At 40.6% G+C, this 15,035-nt stretch overlaps 1 protein-coding gene across 2 annotated transcripts in view; it reads left to right on the top strand.

Moving 5' to 3' along the window:
* Positions 1–15,035, top strand: part of SCAF8 (SR-related CTD associated factor 8) — a 100,977-nt gene that overhangs the window by 52,042 nt on the left and 33,900 nt on the right. For both annotated transcript variants that reach the window (XM_075554345.1, XM_075554344.1), the window contains 4 exons: positions 5,782–5,943; positions 11,412–11,565; positions 12,874–13,004; positions 14,131–14,307. In XM_075554345.1, coding sequence (XP_075410460.1) covers positions 5,782–5,943; positions 11,412–11,565; positions 12,874–13,004; positions 14,131–14,307 — 624 coding nt within the window. The remainder of the gene's footprint in view (positions 1–5,781; positions 5,944–11,411; positions 11,566–12,873; positions 13,005–14,130; positions 14,308–15,035) is intronic.

The raw sequence follows: 15,035 nt of genomic DNA, 5'->3' as shown, positions 1-15,035 counted from the left end.
CTCTTTTCCATTGGTCTGAATATCTGTCATTATACTAGTACCACACTTTCCTGACCACTGTGGGTATATAATATGTGCTGAAGTCAGGTAGAACAATCACTCCTACTTTGTCCTTCTTCTTGAGTTCTCTGCTAATTCTTGCTTCTTCCCTCTCCATGTGACGTTGGTAATCAGTTTTTCCAAGTCTTTGAAGAAGGATGGTGGTTTTCATATCAGGATAGCATTAACCTATGTAGTGCTTTGGGCAGAACTGACATCTTTACTATATTGAGTGGAAGCCAAATGTTGTGGAAGGGTTTTTGGTTTTTTTTGCGTGTATGGTTGTTATGGAGAGGCTCTAAGACTTCCTGTGATTTCCTAGTATTCTTTAATTGGCAAATTTCAATGATGACTAACTAAATTTCAATTAAATTAAGTGAGCATTACATTAATTACTAGCTAAAAATTGGTTTATTGTTTGTAAAACTCTTGGGGAAGCTGGGAATACATTGCCCCTCCGCTGGGGCACTTGTAATCCTAGTGGAGGACACTAGGAGAGAAATGGACTTATGTCCTAACAACATTCTAAATTAGGTACCACAGTGAATTAATGAGTATGTCTTACCATATTCCCCTGGCATAATGGGATTCAGGATTTCGTTAGTAGATTCTGAGTGTGCTAAGTTTGGCTGTCACCTAAACAATAGTCTAAAGTTCAGATGTGAATTTATTTGCTTCTTTTTTTTTTTGCTTCTTATAACATTCTGCCTTATAGAGTGTGATATAATAACTAGAACATACTTTAATAAAGATGATTGTGTGGCAGAAAGATACAATCCACATGATTGTCCTGCATCCTCCCAGGGGTGGACTTCAGGGGTTGTAGTTTGCTGACCCCTTGCCATCATCTGAACTCTGCTTTCATAAAAAGCGAAGAAGCGAATGATCATCTGCATCGGCCTTTGGCCAATTCTGTGAAGACATGTCCCTATCTCCTCTATACTTTCCCTGTTTTGATCTCAGTTGCTTCTCTGCTGGATTCAGAAATTCATTGTGTAGCCACACAAATCTATTTATCAGAGATGTTTACAGGTAGTGTTGGTTATATGTTAGACTTCTGACTACAAGGTCAGCAATTCGAAATCATCAGCCTCTCCCTTGGAGAAAGATGAAGCTTTCTACTCCCAGAAAGAGTTACAATCTTGGAAACGCACTGGGGCAATTCTATTCTGCCCTATAGGGTGTTTTTTAGTGGAAATTGGTAGTAAGAGAACGAGATCTCAGCATCAGGAATGTTAAGGGTACAGTTCTCTTGTCAACAGACACATTCCTCTCTGGTTCCTGTTCTCTGAGCACACAGCCCAGTGGTCTCTACCCTGTTCAGGCAAGTGTTACAACACAACTTTAGCAGTGCTAACAGGTACCTACCCAAAAGACACATGCTACACCACACCACACCACACCACACCACACCACCCTGTTCAGTGGTTGTCACCACTTTCCTATCATGTTTCTGGTGTGACATCTCATGTCTTCTGCATCGAAGACCTTTAGCACAGGATGTCAAGATCCAGAAGATGCTCTGCCTGGCTCTTTTTTCTTGTGATGGCTCATTTTAACCCAGAGGCAATGATAAAACCACCTAATGACCATGTTGAGTCATATATACCCTGTTTGCATGATCCTTCCCAGCCATTTGATGGGAGTTACAAAGGCAGTTGGTAGAAGAGCCACAATTTACTGTATAGACCCTGGCGATGGTGTGTGTGTGTGTGTGTGTGTCCGTCCATGTTCAAGACCAGGCTTATGGAAATCATGGGCAGTGCACTTCCTCTCAGTAAGAGTCCCTAAATGTTAAAAATTATTGAGAAACGTGATTTTCTTTCTTTTTTGTTCTTTTTGTTGTGCACAGGGATGTTTAGAGAACAAGCAATCAGTTTTGCATTGAACAGTGCATCCACATTTTGTTTCAGCTAACTGACTGGAATCATCTCAACACAATACTGCGTATCCCACTTCTTACATGTGCTTTCTGTCTCCATCCATCCCCCCACCCCCCCCCCCACCCCCGGTTTCTCTTCACCCACCTGCACTTTATCCTTGAGTTAATGCTGCTACTTTGTATGAAATGTTTGATTATTTGAAGGTGAACATACCTTACTAGTTCTCTCGCTCCATTGATGGACTTGTGTGGTGTTGGCTGAAAATGTAGCATAGGGCTGAGTTCATTCCAGATCTGAAAGGTGGTTAGAGTTCCACCGATCTAGATCTGACCACAGAGCGGGTCTTTTTGATGATTTTGAGATTTGTTCCACATTTCCTGACACTCTGTCCTATTAGAACAGTTGGTAGTGGTAGCTGGGCACTGTCTAGCTTTTCTGTTGTGTAGACTTTACCGATCCAGTAGTCCATTGGGTGACTTCGATTTTCATCACTCTTCTGTCTTCCCCAACAGCGAGAGAACAGGAGGTGCACTTTTGATGGTCACCCATGAGGTTTTAGCACCTCAGTTGCTACTTAGCAACGGGGGGAATGGGACATTGGTTTTGGATCGGATCGTGTTTGTCAATTGACCTTGGTGTCACTTGAGAGTAGGATCCTGAGCTCCCAGTCCTAGTGACTCCTTCCTCAAGGTGTTTTGTGTAATATCTAAGACATTTCTATAATTTTGTGTCATGTCTGCTCAACCATATTTATGAATCTATTTGCAGCAAAGGTCAGTACTCATGTATAGATAGACTGTCAAACATGTAGTCATACCCCCAACCGCAGTTCAGCTTACACGTCTATCTATCTCTGTGTGTGTTAGGGCTGTGCCGCCTAATGAGCAGTAGAATCCGCAGGAAGGGCAGAGCATCATAAAGAACATGCACATTGTTAACATTAGAATTTGTTTAAAGTGGAATGAGGAGATTTCTAAAGTAACCTACAGACAGAATAGCAATAAAACCGTGGCAGGACTGGCTAACAGCCCGTGAGGCTACATTAAGAGCAGGTCTACTGTTCTTGAAAGTTACTATATTTGCAAGTTTCCCGCAAATATTCTCACTCTCATTGCCATTGAGTCATTGCTGGTTCTTAGCTACGCCCTGTGGGTTTATGAGACTCTCAACTGTTTACAGGAACAAAAATCTAATCTTTCTCCCGCAGAGCTGCTGGTGGAACCGCTGACCATGAAGATTGCAGCCACATGCTTTTATGTCTAGCTAGCCATTCCAGCTTTAAAACAAGTATTTTTCATAGTAGAAGGTGGCAGCACATGTTGTAATATAGGGTCATTGTGTACATTTTGCTTATATATTATGTATGTGTGCCTGTCTATGTTTAGCTCACCAAGGAGGTTTCTCTGTCAGAAAACCCTGAGATGAAAGCGTAGATGTCTGTGGGATCAACATCACACCCGACACCTTTGAAAGTGCATCTGCCCATCTGTTTGCACTTCCCTTGCAGAAAAGATTGGGTCTCGCTCTGCATCCCAAGGGATTAGAAATGACCAGAATATAATTGCTAGGTGGTGTATCAATAAAAATCTAATGACGCAGGTTTTTAAATTTTTTATTCCAAGAGAAAAACATACCACTTACTATAGGAAAGTGTGAGGGATTCTAGTGTTTTCTATACTAATGGAACTTGGAGAAGAAAGTGAACAAACATTTTGTATTTGTTTTGATTCTTTATTGCATTTCTTAGCCAGGTTTACCAAATTTGAGGTTATTTAAAAGTTGCGCTTTTAGTTAATTGCTTGTCGAGGCTAATCTAGTGATGGGAATTCTATGGTACAGAAGGTTAATATGTAATTTGTCCAAACTTGCAGAAATACCCCATTTTTACCTCATTTTATTGTGCCTTGCTTTTTTTTGTATTTCACATATAATGTGGTTTTTACAAATCGAAGGGCTGTGGCAAGTCTGTGTATGTCATTTTTTAAAATGCATTTGATCACTTATTGCCTGCCTCACAATGTGGTCATTCTCACAGTATTTTCAACTTTTTCATAATTGCCTGCTACAGACGGCAATAAACATAACTTTACACGCACCGATAAAACCAAAAGTTTATGTGATGCAGTTTATTGTGATAAAAATTGCTTTAGTGCGGTGATCTGGAACGGTGCCTGCAGGTGTCCTGCACTATGGAGAAGTGCCCCCCCCCCCCAATCTTAGAGACCACTGCTTAAACGGCTGATAGATTTTTGAAGTAATGGCTGTAGCAGGGCAGAAACGGGGGAATTGGCAGTTGTGTACACTCTTCAGTGTTCTGCAATGCCAAGTTGGTCATCAAAGTTTTTATTATAAATCAAAGATTTGGAAAGGATGCTTTTCAGTGTTGGCAAGTTTTTCAAGGCTTTTTTTAAAATTGCAAATTTTATTAAGTGCCATATATGGGATCCAGGAAATTACTTTGAATGATGACTTAGTTACCTAGGTAGACCCTCCCTGCTCTGCAGCCATGTTTTTATTTCAACTAAAATGTTTTCAAAGTAGATTTTGCTCTGACTCTCCTCTGTATAACAGCAAAGTAGGAGCAATAAGCGTGACAGAAATGGACTTTCTTGTTGAGCATATGTAACTACCTGGGCTACAACAGCCTCTGACACAGTAGTTAAACAGCTGGTTGTTAGCCGAACGGTTGTGGCTTGAACTCACCAGCTGCACTGCAGGGAAAGATGTCATTCTGCCTTCATGACATTTACAGCCTTTGGGGCTGTTCCGTTCGGCACTAGCGTGTCTTCATGAGCCTGAAGTAACTGTATGGCAAAGGGCTTGGTTTATTGTGCCTCATATTGGAAAATGGATTAGAAACACTGATCCAGTGGAGAAGTTGAAACTACATTCTTAGGATAAGTTTCTAGAGTGAAGACTACATGAGAAAAAAATAGAACGTTTCCTCCTTCCCTTTAAATAGGGACCCTTGAATTTTTTCGAAGAAGTTTGCTTAAAAAAAAAAGTCTTCACAGGGCTTTGAAAAGTTACTTCAGGGTCATGAAGACATGCTAGTGCCGAACGGAACAGCCCCAAAGGCTGTAAATGTCATGAAGGCAGAATGACATCTTTCCCTGCAGTGCAGCTGGTGAGTTCAAGCCACAACCGTTCGGCTAACAACCAGCTGTTTAACTACTGTGTCAGAGACTTTTGTAGCCCAGGTAGTTACATAAGGGAGTGGGTGTATACCATGAACTTTTCAAAACCCCTTCATAAAAAGTTATTCTTAAAATTGGTTTTTGCCATCATTAAACATAAAATCTTAAAAACATTAGCTAATTTGACAGGTATTTCATTTGAATCTATTTTGCTTTATCGGAATTGACCAGTTATTAACATATAAGAAAGTTTAACTTTGAGAGCAGTCTGATTTAGGAAATGAACTTTAAAAAGAGAGACCTGGGCTCGTTTGTTGACCCAAATGTCTTTTCTTTCTTTCTAAAATGGGAAATGTTTTTATTTCTAATATTTTCTTTTAATTTTTTAGCAAATAATTTTCTTGGGGACTCTTAACCGCTCTTCTAGCAGTCCATACGTGAATTGTATCAAACACATAAAATGTCTTTCACCTTGGTCTATGCATTTGGTAATTTTTGTTTGAATTCCTTCATGTGATTGGAAGGATAGATTTAATAATGTGTAAAACTCTTAACTTGCCTGAGATAAGCCTTAGTGTCACAGCATCTTCAACCTGCCTGATACCTGATACAGTTCTCAAAGTGATAATTCTTATGCCCTTTAGTAGACAGCGTAGGATTTATGGTCATTGTTTTGCCCAGAATTTTACCTTTCTGCTTCTTATTCTTCTTTTTCTCCTCAGTGTAAACCAGAATACAAGGTACCTGGACTTTATGTGATCGACTCCATTGTACGACAATCCCGACATCAGTTTGGCCAAGAAAAGGATGTGTTTGCACCCAGATTTAGTAATAACATCATTAGCACTTTTCAGAATTTGTATCGTTGCCCAGGGGATGACAAGGTATGCTGCTGTTCTTTCTTAAGGGCACATTTACCCTCTTGAGCTTGAGCTTCATCAGGGCCTGCAGATTATGTTGTTACATGACTCAAGAATGTATTTTCATTTACTCCTATTTAGTTCTCAGGCTGAACAGTATGTCAACATTTAAAAAATACTTGGATTTAGAGATTTGGATTCTGTCAATTGAAATGAACAAAGGGGTCTTAAATTTTCGACTTCACTGCTGTCAGGGCCTTCCGTGTGTGGAAAATGTGGGGGAGGGAGTTTCTCTTTGAACCCTCTCATTGCCATCAAGTTGATGCTGACTCATAAGGACCCTATAAGAAAGAATAGAACTGCCACTGGGCTTTCTGAGACTCTTTAGGGCAGTGGTTCTCAACCTTCCTAATGCTGCGACCCTTTAATACAGCTCCTCTTGTTGTGGTGACCCCCAACTGTAAAATTATTTTTGTTGCTACTTCATAATTGTAATTTTGCTGCTATTATGAATCATAATGTAAATATCTGATATGCGGGATGTAGTTTCATTGTTATAAATTGAACATAAGTAAAGCATAGTGATTAATCACAAAAACAATATGTAATTATATATTGTGAAATATTTATTTCTACTGCCAAATAAACACCATTTTGTCTGGAAAGCATGGTGTAGCATGGGTAACAGTCTTACTCTAACAGCAGTCAAAACTACATGGCTACAATTTGGGACAGTCTGCGTAAAAAGCCAGCATCAGTGCGAGGTTGAGATAGCTACTTTCCCAACAGAACAGCGACTCTGCATGTGGGCGGACCACCTGGAGGATAGAGGAGCTGTGTCGGTTCCTAAGACCACTGGAACTAGGTGTTTCTTAGGCGACCCCCCAAAGGGGTCACGGCCCGCAGGTTGAGTACTGCAACTGTATGGGATCAGAAAGCCCTGTCTTTCTCCTACAGAGCCACTGGCGGTTTGTGAACTGTCGTTCCAATGCTCTACCACTTCGCCACCAGGCTTCTCTTTTTAACCCACGTAGAAAAGATTCCATGTCTACCATATTCACAGTCATGAATGACATTATTAGTTTGTATGTGATGAATAGATTACTTGATAAAGCATAGCTGTCGCGTACAGGCCAAGTGTGAAATGCCTGGGTGTCTGTTGACCTGGGAAGTCTTTGTAGACACATAAGGACATGAGACACTCTCTTAGAGCCCAAGTGTTAGAAAAGTTCAATGAGGAGAAAGCCCAACGTTCCTTTTATAACTTTCACGTACTTCATTTGAAATATAGATATTTGTATGTTAATGTAGCTTGAACATAGTTTAGAAATAAGTCATTATAATTGAAGAATTTAAAGCCTAACCAGATGTTTATTCTTATAAAATTTCATATTTTACTGTTGTAAAATATACAGCTAAAAGGCTCCCCCTTTTTATTAATTTCATTCTCTAGAGAATTTTCACCAACATGGTTTTGCCACATATCAGCGATTCTACCTTTCTTTAATTCTTAAATTTTGTTTTTCCTGATTCCTGCTTACCATTGGTTTTTCCCTAACAGATGAAGCAGCTACTTTCTAGTTAATCATTTATCCTTCAAACCTGCATACAAGAGTGTTACATGCTATAAAGAAAATGTGTGCTAACCAACCGTCTCATTTTTACTAATCGTAGCATAGCTTAGAGTACCGCTGTTTAAGTCTACAAGGCTGTATCCCCAACACACACACACACACACACACACACACACACGCTGCTGGGCAGAGCTTTCATAGCATGCATCTCCCTCTGAGTTAGTGCACCCAGTGACATCCCTGGGAAGATTCTCTCTGGTCACAGTGCAATGCTTTGTGAAAGCACTTTCTGTCAAACCTTTTTTGTGATGGCTGATTTCACAGAACAGCATGGAGGTGTGAAATTTTGTTTCCTGTTCAAGAAAGATGCCGTATAAACTGTTGAGATGTTGAACATAGCCTACAAAGACAGTGCTATGGGAAAAAGTGTACGAGTGGTTTTCTCATTTCAAAAAAGGTGAAATGTCTGTTGATGACAAACTTCGTTCTGTAAAATTTGAGCATTTGTGCTCGAAGACTGACAACTGACCATTGAAGAGATGGGGAAGTTATCTGGACTTGGAGCTTAGTCCAGAGAATTTTAACAGAAAATTTGGGAATGAGAAGGGTCGCTGCAAAATTTGTGGCTCGGGTTCTAACTGACCAGGGAAAAGTGTGTCCAGTGGAAACATGTGGTGCTTTGAAAGAACAGCTCTGAAGCAACCAGACTTTTTCCCCAAGGCCATTACTGGTGATGAGACATGGTGCTGTTCTTATGACCCTGAAAGCAAACATCAAGCCAGTGGAGGATGCTAACGCCAGTCACCTTGCCCCCCAAAAGCTCATCGAGTGAAACCAAAGATCAAGATGATGCTCGTTTGTTTTTCTGATATGAGGGGGATTGTGCATTTGGAGTTTGTTCCACCAGGTCAGACTGTTAATCTAACTTTCTATTTAGAGTTCTGGAAAGATTGCATAACATTGCGTGACAAAATAGGCCTGATTTGTGGCATTCAGGGCACTGGTTTTGCCACAACAGTGCATCTCCTCACCCAACCATCTTAGTGTGCCAGTTTTAAGCAAAAACAGTATGCCTCTCTTCCCCTATGCACCTGACTCACCTGACTTCCTTTTGTTTCCGCAAATGAAGGACGTGAGAAGATAACGATTTGATGTTGTAGAAAAGGTGAAGAAAAAAATGAGGGAGGTGCTGTCAGCTATTCAAACAGATGAGTTTGAAAAATGTTTCTAAGATGGAATTGCTGATTTGACAAATGTATTAAATGTAATGGAGAGTACTTTGAAGGTGATAAGGTTGTTTTGGTTAAAAAAATTCATAGCTTGGGGGGGGGCAGTGTTCTGGTGGGGTTGTTTTGGTACTCCATTGTATACTTGTGCTGAGATGCTCTCATTTCAAGGAATCGAATAACCATGCTGTACGTACATAGCATGTTTCTTTAACTTCCCTACTCCCCCCACCCTGAAACAGGCAATTGAGCTTTCTTGAGCTTTCTCACAGAAAGCTAAGGAAGGTTTGGAGGCATTTCATTTTATTTTTTTTGCTGAGCAACATTTTTAAGTCTGATGCTTCTGAGCACTGTAAAACTTTAGCAAAACTAAGGGAATTTAGGAATTTAAATAGGAGGCTAGCAGTTGTCATGTGTTCACTGCTTATTGTTAGATCTCAGAATTTCCAAAGAAATAATAGGCAATAATGCTCAATTTTTTGAAATTTATAATATAAAGAGTATAGCAGAGACAGACAACCATTCAAACAAATAGAATTTCACAAATTAAGTAAGATTTTCTGTGAAATCTCTTTTGGACCAAAATTAAGCTAGCCACTGAATGGTACAAATAGTAATGTTATTGCTTTGCTAACTGAAGAGTTGAAGGTGCAAGTACACCAAGTGGCTCCTCTGACATTGACCTGGGATTCTGTCACAGATGCGCAGATCCAGGCCCTGCTGTTTTCATTTGCCTCTTTCCCATGTGGAAGTTGGACATTAAATGAGGAAGACTGAAGAAGAATCCATGTTATCTGAATTGCGGTGCTCACAAAGAATATTGAAGGCACAGAAAATCGCACAGCCACAATGTTCCTTAGACGATCCTACATATACGGAGGAGCTAATGGAATATTGTTGTAGACGTTATTTCTTGAGGTGGTCCGTATAAGTGCATATGTAGCATGTTCCGTTAACTTCCCTTCTCCCTCTACCCTGGAAAAAAAACCCTCCAAGTTCCTTCTCCCTCAGGTTCACATGGTGGTTTGAGTGCCTTTAAAAAAAGCAGGAAAAGTAAAATTGAAATGGTCTTTGAGTTTTTAGTGATAACACAAATTCATTTCAAACAAGAAGTGAAACTTTGAAGTACTTTGGGACACATTATCAGGAGAGATCCATCCTTGGAAAAAGCATTAGGTTTGGTAAAGTTGAAGGGCATCGAAACAAGATGGATTGGCATAATGGCCGCAACAGTGTGCTCCACCTGAACAATTGTGAGGATGCTGTTAGACAAGGCAGCTGTTTTGTTCCGATCTGTTGTACATAGATAAGGTCACCCCGAGTCTGAAGTGATTTGACTTGCTGACCACCCACCCCCACCCCCTCCTTTAGAATCACCAGTCATTGACAACTATGGAGCCACAGAATACATGACATACATGGGATTGACTTGATATCAACTAGTTTTGGTTTTTAATGTAAGTGATTTGTAGAATTACTCTCAGGAGAACTGTTACTGCTAAACAAGACATAACTGTCCTAAGATGTTCTAAAATTACAAGTTAAAACAGTCAAAATAGTTTATCAGTCAGGAATTGAGAGAGGGCTCCTGAGAAGCTCCCTGGTTGGCGCACTCTCTCAGTTTATAAGTAGAGAGACCTACTGTTGGTTTCTTTTTATTGACAGAATGGGTCTAAGGCCAGTGATACCGGGAAGGTTATGGAAACAGTAGCTGTTTCATGAAGTTTCACAGCAGCTATATAAATATGTGACTGAAATTCTGCCAAGTCCTTTGGCTGCGAAGCCATCTAGAAAGAGACAGACACTAAAGGACACACGACCTAATGACAGTGGTAGTGGTGACATGCCTGATGGGGGTGGGACTGTTGAGACTGGGATGGAAGAGAGTGAGCTGAACATGAAGAACTGAGGTGGTCCCGTGAGGTCAGGTCAACTTGTCAGTAACAGCTATGTTTCGCTATTGCTTTATAGGATAATCAAAGCCTGTTTTACGACATTAGAGAACTTAGAGCCAGTATGAGAACAGATTACCTAGTGCCAGCATGCCGGTGACAGTTTCCTACCGAGGAAGAAGACCTAGGAGGAAAAATTAGTGACTCGGTGCTAAATCTGCAGTACAAAAGTTTGTGTTTTTGATTTCAAATGTTTACAGGGAATAAGTATTTATGGTGGGTCCAAAAGGGGAAGTAAGTTAAATTTTTACATGAGTTATCCCTTCCCAGTCCTTCAATCCTTTACAACACATGCGTTCAAAAAAATTATCCTATAACACAGGGACCGTGCCCTGCAGTGGTTGCTTATTTGTCTTTAGTGAGTAGTATGAATGAGTCAATGTTACAGCCCCCACTGTGAGGTGCATAAATCCTCCTCAGCACAGGCTCCCAGACCACCACAGCCATCCTCTCACAAGGGTTGGCGCGGAAGATAAAGGAAACCTACTGTCCTCCCTGGTCTTTAGCTCAACAGCACCTGATTTACTCTCTTGTCTGTCAAAATGCTTTTGTGTTTAAATTTTTTTTAAGTCAGCTAAAGTTAACAAATCCAAAACTACATAACCACGAATTTCATGGTTTAAAGTCCTATGGAAGAATTTTTGTCTATTTATTCCATGCCTGAACAACCTTGAGGAAATATGACTGGTAAGATTTTGAAAGCATAAAATTTATAAAATGTTTTCTTTTTTTTTTTTCAGAGTAAAATAGTAAGAGTATTAAACTTGTGGCAGAAGAATAATGTGTTCAAGAGTGAGATTATCCAGCCTCTCTTGGATATGGCAGCAGGGATCCCCCCTCCAGTTGTTACCCCCGTTCTGGCAAGCACCACCACAGCCATGAGCAACACCCCAGGTATGTTGTCCTGAGGCGAGTTGTGCTACAAACATTTAGTTCCCATTTTCCTTTCCAGGTGAGAGGCAGGAAACTATTTTGAAGGGAAAAAAAATCGATTCAAAATTTATACTTGTGTGACTCTTTCCAATTTTGAGAAAGCCTTTGTTTTTAATTACCAGAAAGAAACACATCAATGTGTTTGGAAAATGGATGAGTTCCTAAGGCTTCCTCAGCTCTTCACTTTGCACACAAATCAGCTGATCCGGTGAGACAGGCTCACTGCTATGGGTGCCATTTCCAACTCGGAGCAACTCTATGGGGGAGAATAGGATTGAATTTCTGAGACTTGTAAATCATTCTGTGAAGCAGAGAGGGCCCCATTAAGAAGCTGATGGGTTTGACCTACCTAATGTGAAGTTAGCTACCCAGTCCTTTACCTACAGTGGTGTCATGGCTTCCTGATAGGGAAACATTTGTAAAGAGCCTTGGAAAAATTTTGTGAAGCTAAAAATGCTTTAATAATTATATCAATATCACATTTTGTTAAAGTATTTAAATGGAATATAACACTTTTCATTGTAAGCCAAGAAGTATAGTTGGTAACATTTTGATATATATTAGGGTGATTTTGCAGTCTATATATAGAATTACATTTTTCAACCAAAAATGATATTGTGTTACACATACTGTTCTTTAATGTGCATATGCCTGTATCGTTGGGCATTGAATAAGGAAGACTGGAGAAGAATCGGTGCCTTTGAATTAAGAGTGTGGGCAGAGAATAGTGGACTGCACATAAAACAGACAGACAGCCGTAGAAAGAAGAAAGAAGTCCGAGACTGCTCCTGGGAAGTGAGGGTGCCGAGACTTCGTCTCCAGCGCTTTGACGGCGTTCTCTGCACAGACTAGTTCCTGGGAAGGGAGGGACCTGGTGCTGGTAGGGTAAAAGGGCAGGGAAAACGAAGCCGACCATCAAGATGGACTAGCACAGCGGATGCCACAGTAGCCTCCAAAAAATCAGTTGAGAATAGTGCAGGGTCGGTAATGTTTCAGTCTATGAGCGGAACCAACTAGACGCCACCTAACAACAGTTTTTATTAATTGAAAAATCCAACAGGGCATTTTGAATAGCCTTTCATGTCCTTCAATTTTCTTTGGTAGTGAGGTTTTAATGGCTTGAAAATTTTTAATTTTGTAAATGATTTTAAAGTTTGTCCAAATGAAGAGAATTTTTTAATATTTGTAAACTTTTGTAAGTGTCTTATCAAAAGTCAGTGTCACAAGCCTTTGTAAATGACTTACATACTGATGATGCTTTGTTCAAAGGAACTCCTGTGACACCGGTTACTCCTGCCAATGTGGTCCAGGGCCTACCTGACCCGTGGGTGTCTCAGATCACCAACACAGATACGCTTGCAGCTGTGGCTCAGATCCTACAGAGCCCTCAAGGCCAACAGGTGATTTGGAATTGGTTTTATAAAATACTGCTGAGGGTGTGTGGTTTGTTCTTTTTCACTTTTGAAAGATAAGCTCCTCTATATACCATGTTGTATATTGTAGTGAAGCTTAGTAGCTTTGTAAAGGTAGGCCCTTCACATTTCTTAGACTTACCCTGTGAATACTTTAAAAAGGCACTTTATTGGTTTGAGTGAAAGCTTATGCAGCAAATTAAATTCCCATTCAGCAGTTTCCTCAATTTTTCACGGTATTGGCTGTTGCCCCTGTACTTTGTCAGCATCTCCCACTTCAGCCCCTGCTTTCCGTCTCATCTTTGCCTTTGGGGAAACTGTGGTTTGCCTCTTTGGTCTCATCTAGCTAATTGTTCTAAATTGGAGCACGTCCTTCGTGTTTTTATTTTATAGGCTAATCTATATTCTTTGCCTAAACGATGTCTTCTCAGACTGGCTTTAGTTTAAGCTTAAAAAGGTATCATATGAGGATAGTCTTGAGGTTTTTTTTCAGTCTGACCTACTAAACCTGGACTCTTTTTTTTTTTTTTAATAAATAAATTTGGGTTCTGTTCTGTATTTAGAGCAGGCACAACAGCCCCGCATCATCTACTCCTTACAGTTGCGGGTTAGAGAAGTTGATGGGGTTTTTTTGGTGGGGGGTGAGTAAGTAGCCAATGACAAATTTAATTTCATTTTAATGGGTTTTCATTGTTCTGTAGTTAAACTCTTATCTGCAGCTAACAAGTCCGTATCTATGATTTAAATATTTATAACATTATTTTTTTATTGCACTGGCTATATACTCTTGAAAAGATTTTAACACAAGCCCTGAGGGGGGAGGGGGGCAGTCATTCTTTTCTCGCATTTCAGTATAAAGGCAGCTTTCTTCCAGTATGAAGCTGGATATGTGTTTTGATGTAGTCTTAAAAACATAATTTGCTTTTCTTAGGTTTAAACTTAAAAAATCAAAAAAAGTCTCTGATTTCAGGTTTTCTCTATGTCGATGTTCGTATGGTTTTTCTCCTTTAACTGATAACAATGGTTATAATAATAGAGTTGTTTTTAAAGGTTGAGCATTCATTGATTTCATTGACTAGACTTGCTTTGTGTCCATGCCCTCTCCCCCTTCCAGCTTCAGCAGTTGATACAGACTTTACAGATACAACAGCAGAAGCCCCAGCCTTCCATCCTGCAAGCCCTTGACGCTGGGCTTGTGGTTCAGCTGCAGGCACTTACAGCTCAACTCACAGCTGCTGCTGCCGCCGCCAACACCCTGAACCCCCTGGAACAGGGTGTCTCCTTTAACAAGGTAGAACTGTTAAGACATCACTTCCATTCTGTATGAAGTGTACTAGAACCTAAACGTTTTATGATCTACCTATGCAAATTCTAATTGTACAGATTGCGTTTTACTATATCGTCTTCCACTAGGAAGTTGAGTCCAACTTTAGTGACCCTTGAAGACAGACCCTTGCTGGATCTTTTTAGGGAAGAGACAGACTCATCTCTCACTCTCGGAGTGGCTGGTGGGTTTGGACTATATGTAACCCACTCCACCACAGCCCTTCCATTTTACCTTAAAGTTGTAGTAATAATCCAGTGTCCTGCATAAAGGATCCTGGTGGCATAGTGGGTTCATGCCTGAGCCGCGGACCACAAAGTCAGCAGCACCAGCCTCCGTGCGGCTCTGCGCGAGAAAGATGAGCATGTCTGCTTCTGTAAAGATGGCCGGCTTGGGAAACGCTTAGGGCGGTTCTACTCTGTCCTAAACGTTCATTGTGACTTTGAAATGGCTTCATGGGAGTGAGTTTGTGAGCACGAATTCGCTATAAAAACCTAGCCAAACGCACGGTTGTCCAGTAGATTCTGACTCAGAATGACCCTATTGAACGGAATGGAACTACCCCCTGAGCTTCCGCGCCTGCACTCTGCACAGAAGCAGGCCGCTTCAACTCCTGCAGAGCGGCTGTTCCGTTTGAACAGCTGCTTAACCATGGCAACACCATGGTTTCAAAATTAACAACCAAAAATAGATGT

This window comes from Tenrec ecaudatus, chromosome 7, assembly GCF_050624435.1.
Source record: "Tenrec ecaudatus isolate mTenEca1 chromosome 7, mTenEca1.hap1, whole genome shotgun sequence".
Lineage (NCBI taxonomy): Eukaryota > Metazoa > Chordata > Mammalia > Afrosoricida > Tenrecidae > Tenrec > Tenrec ecaudatus.
Note: the sequence above shows the minus strand (reverse complement) of the source record. Positions and strands in the feature narration are given on the sequence as shown.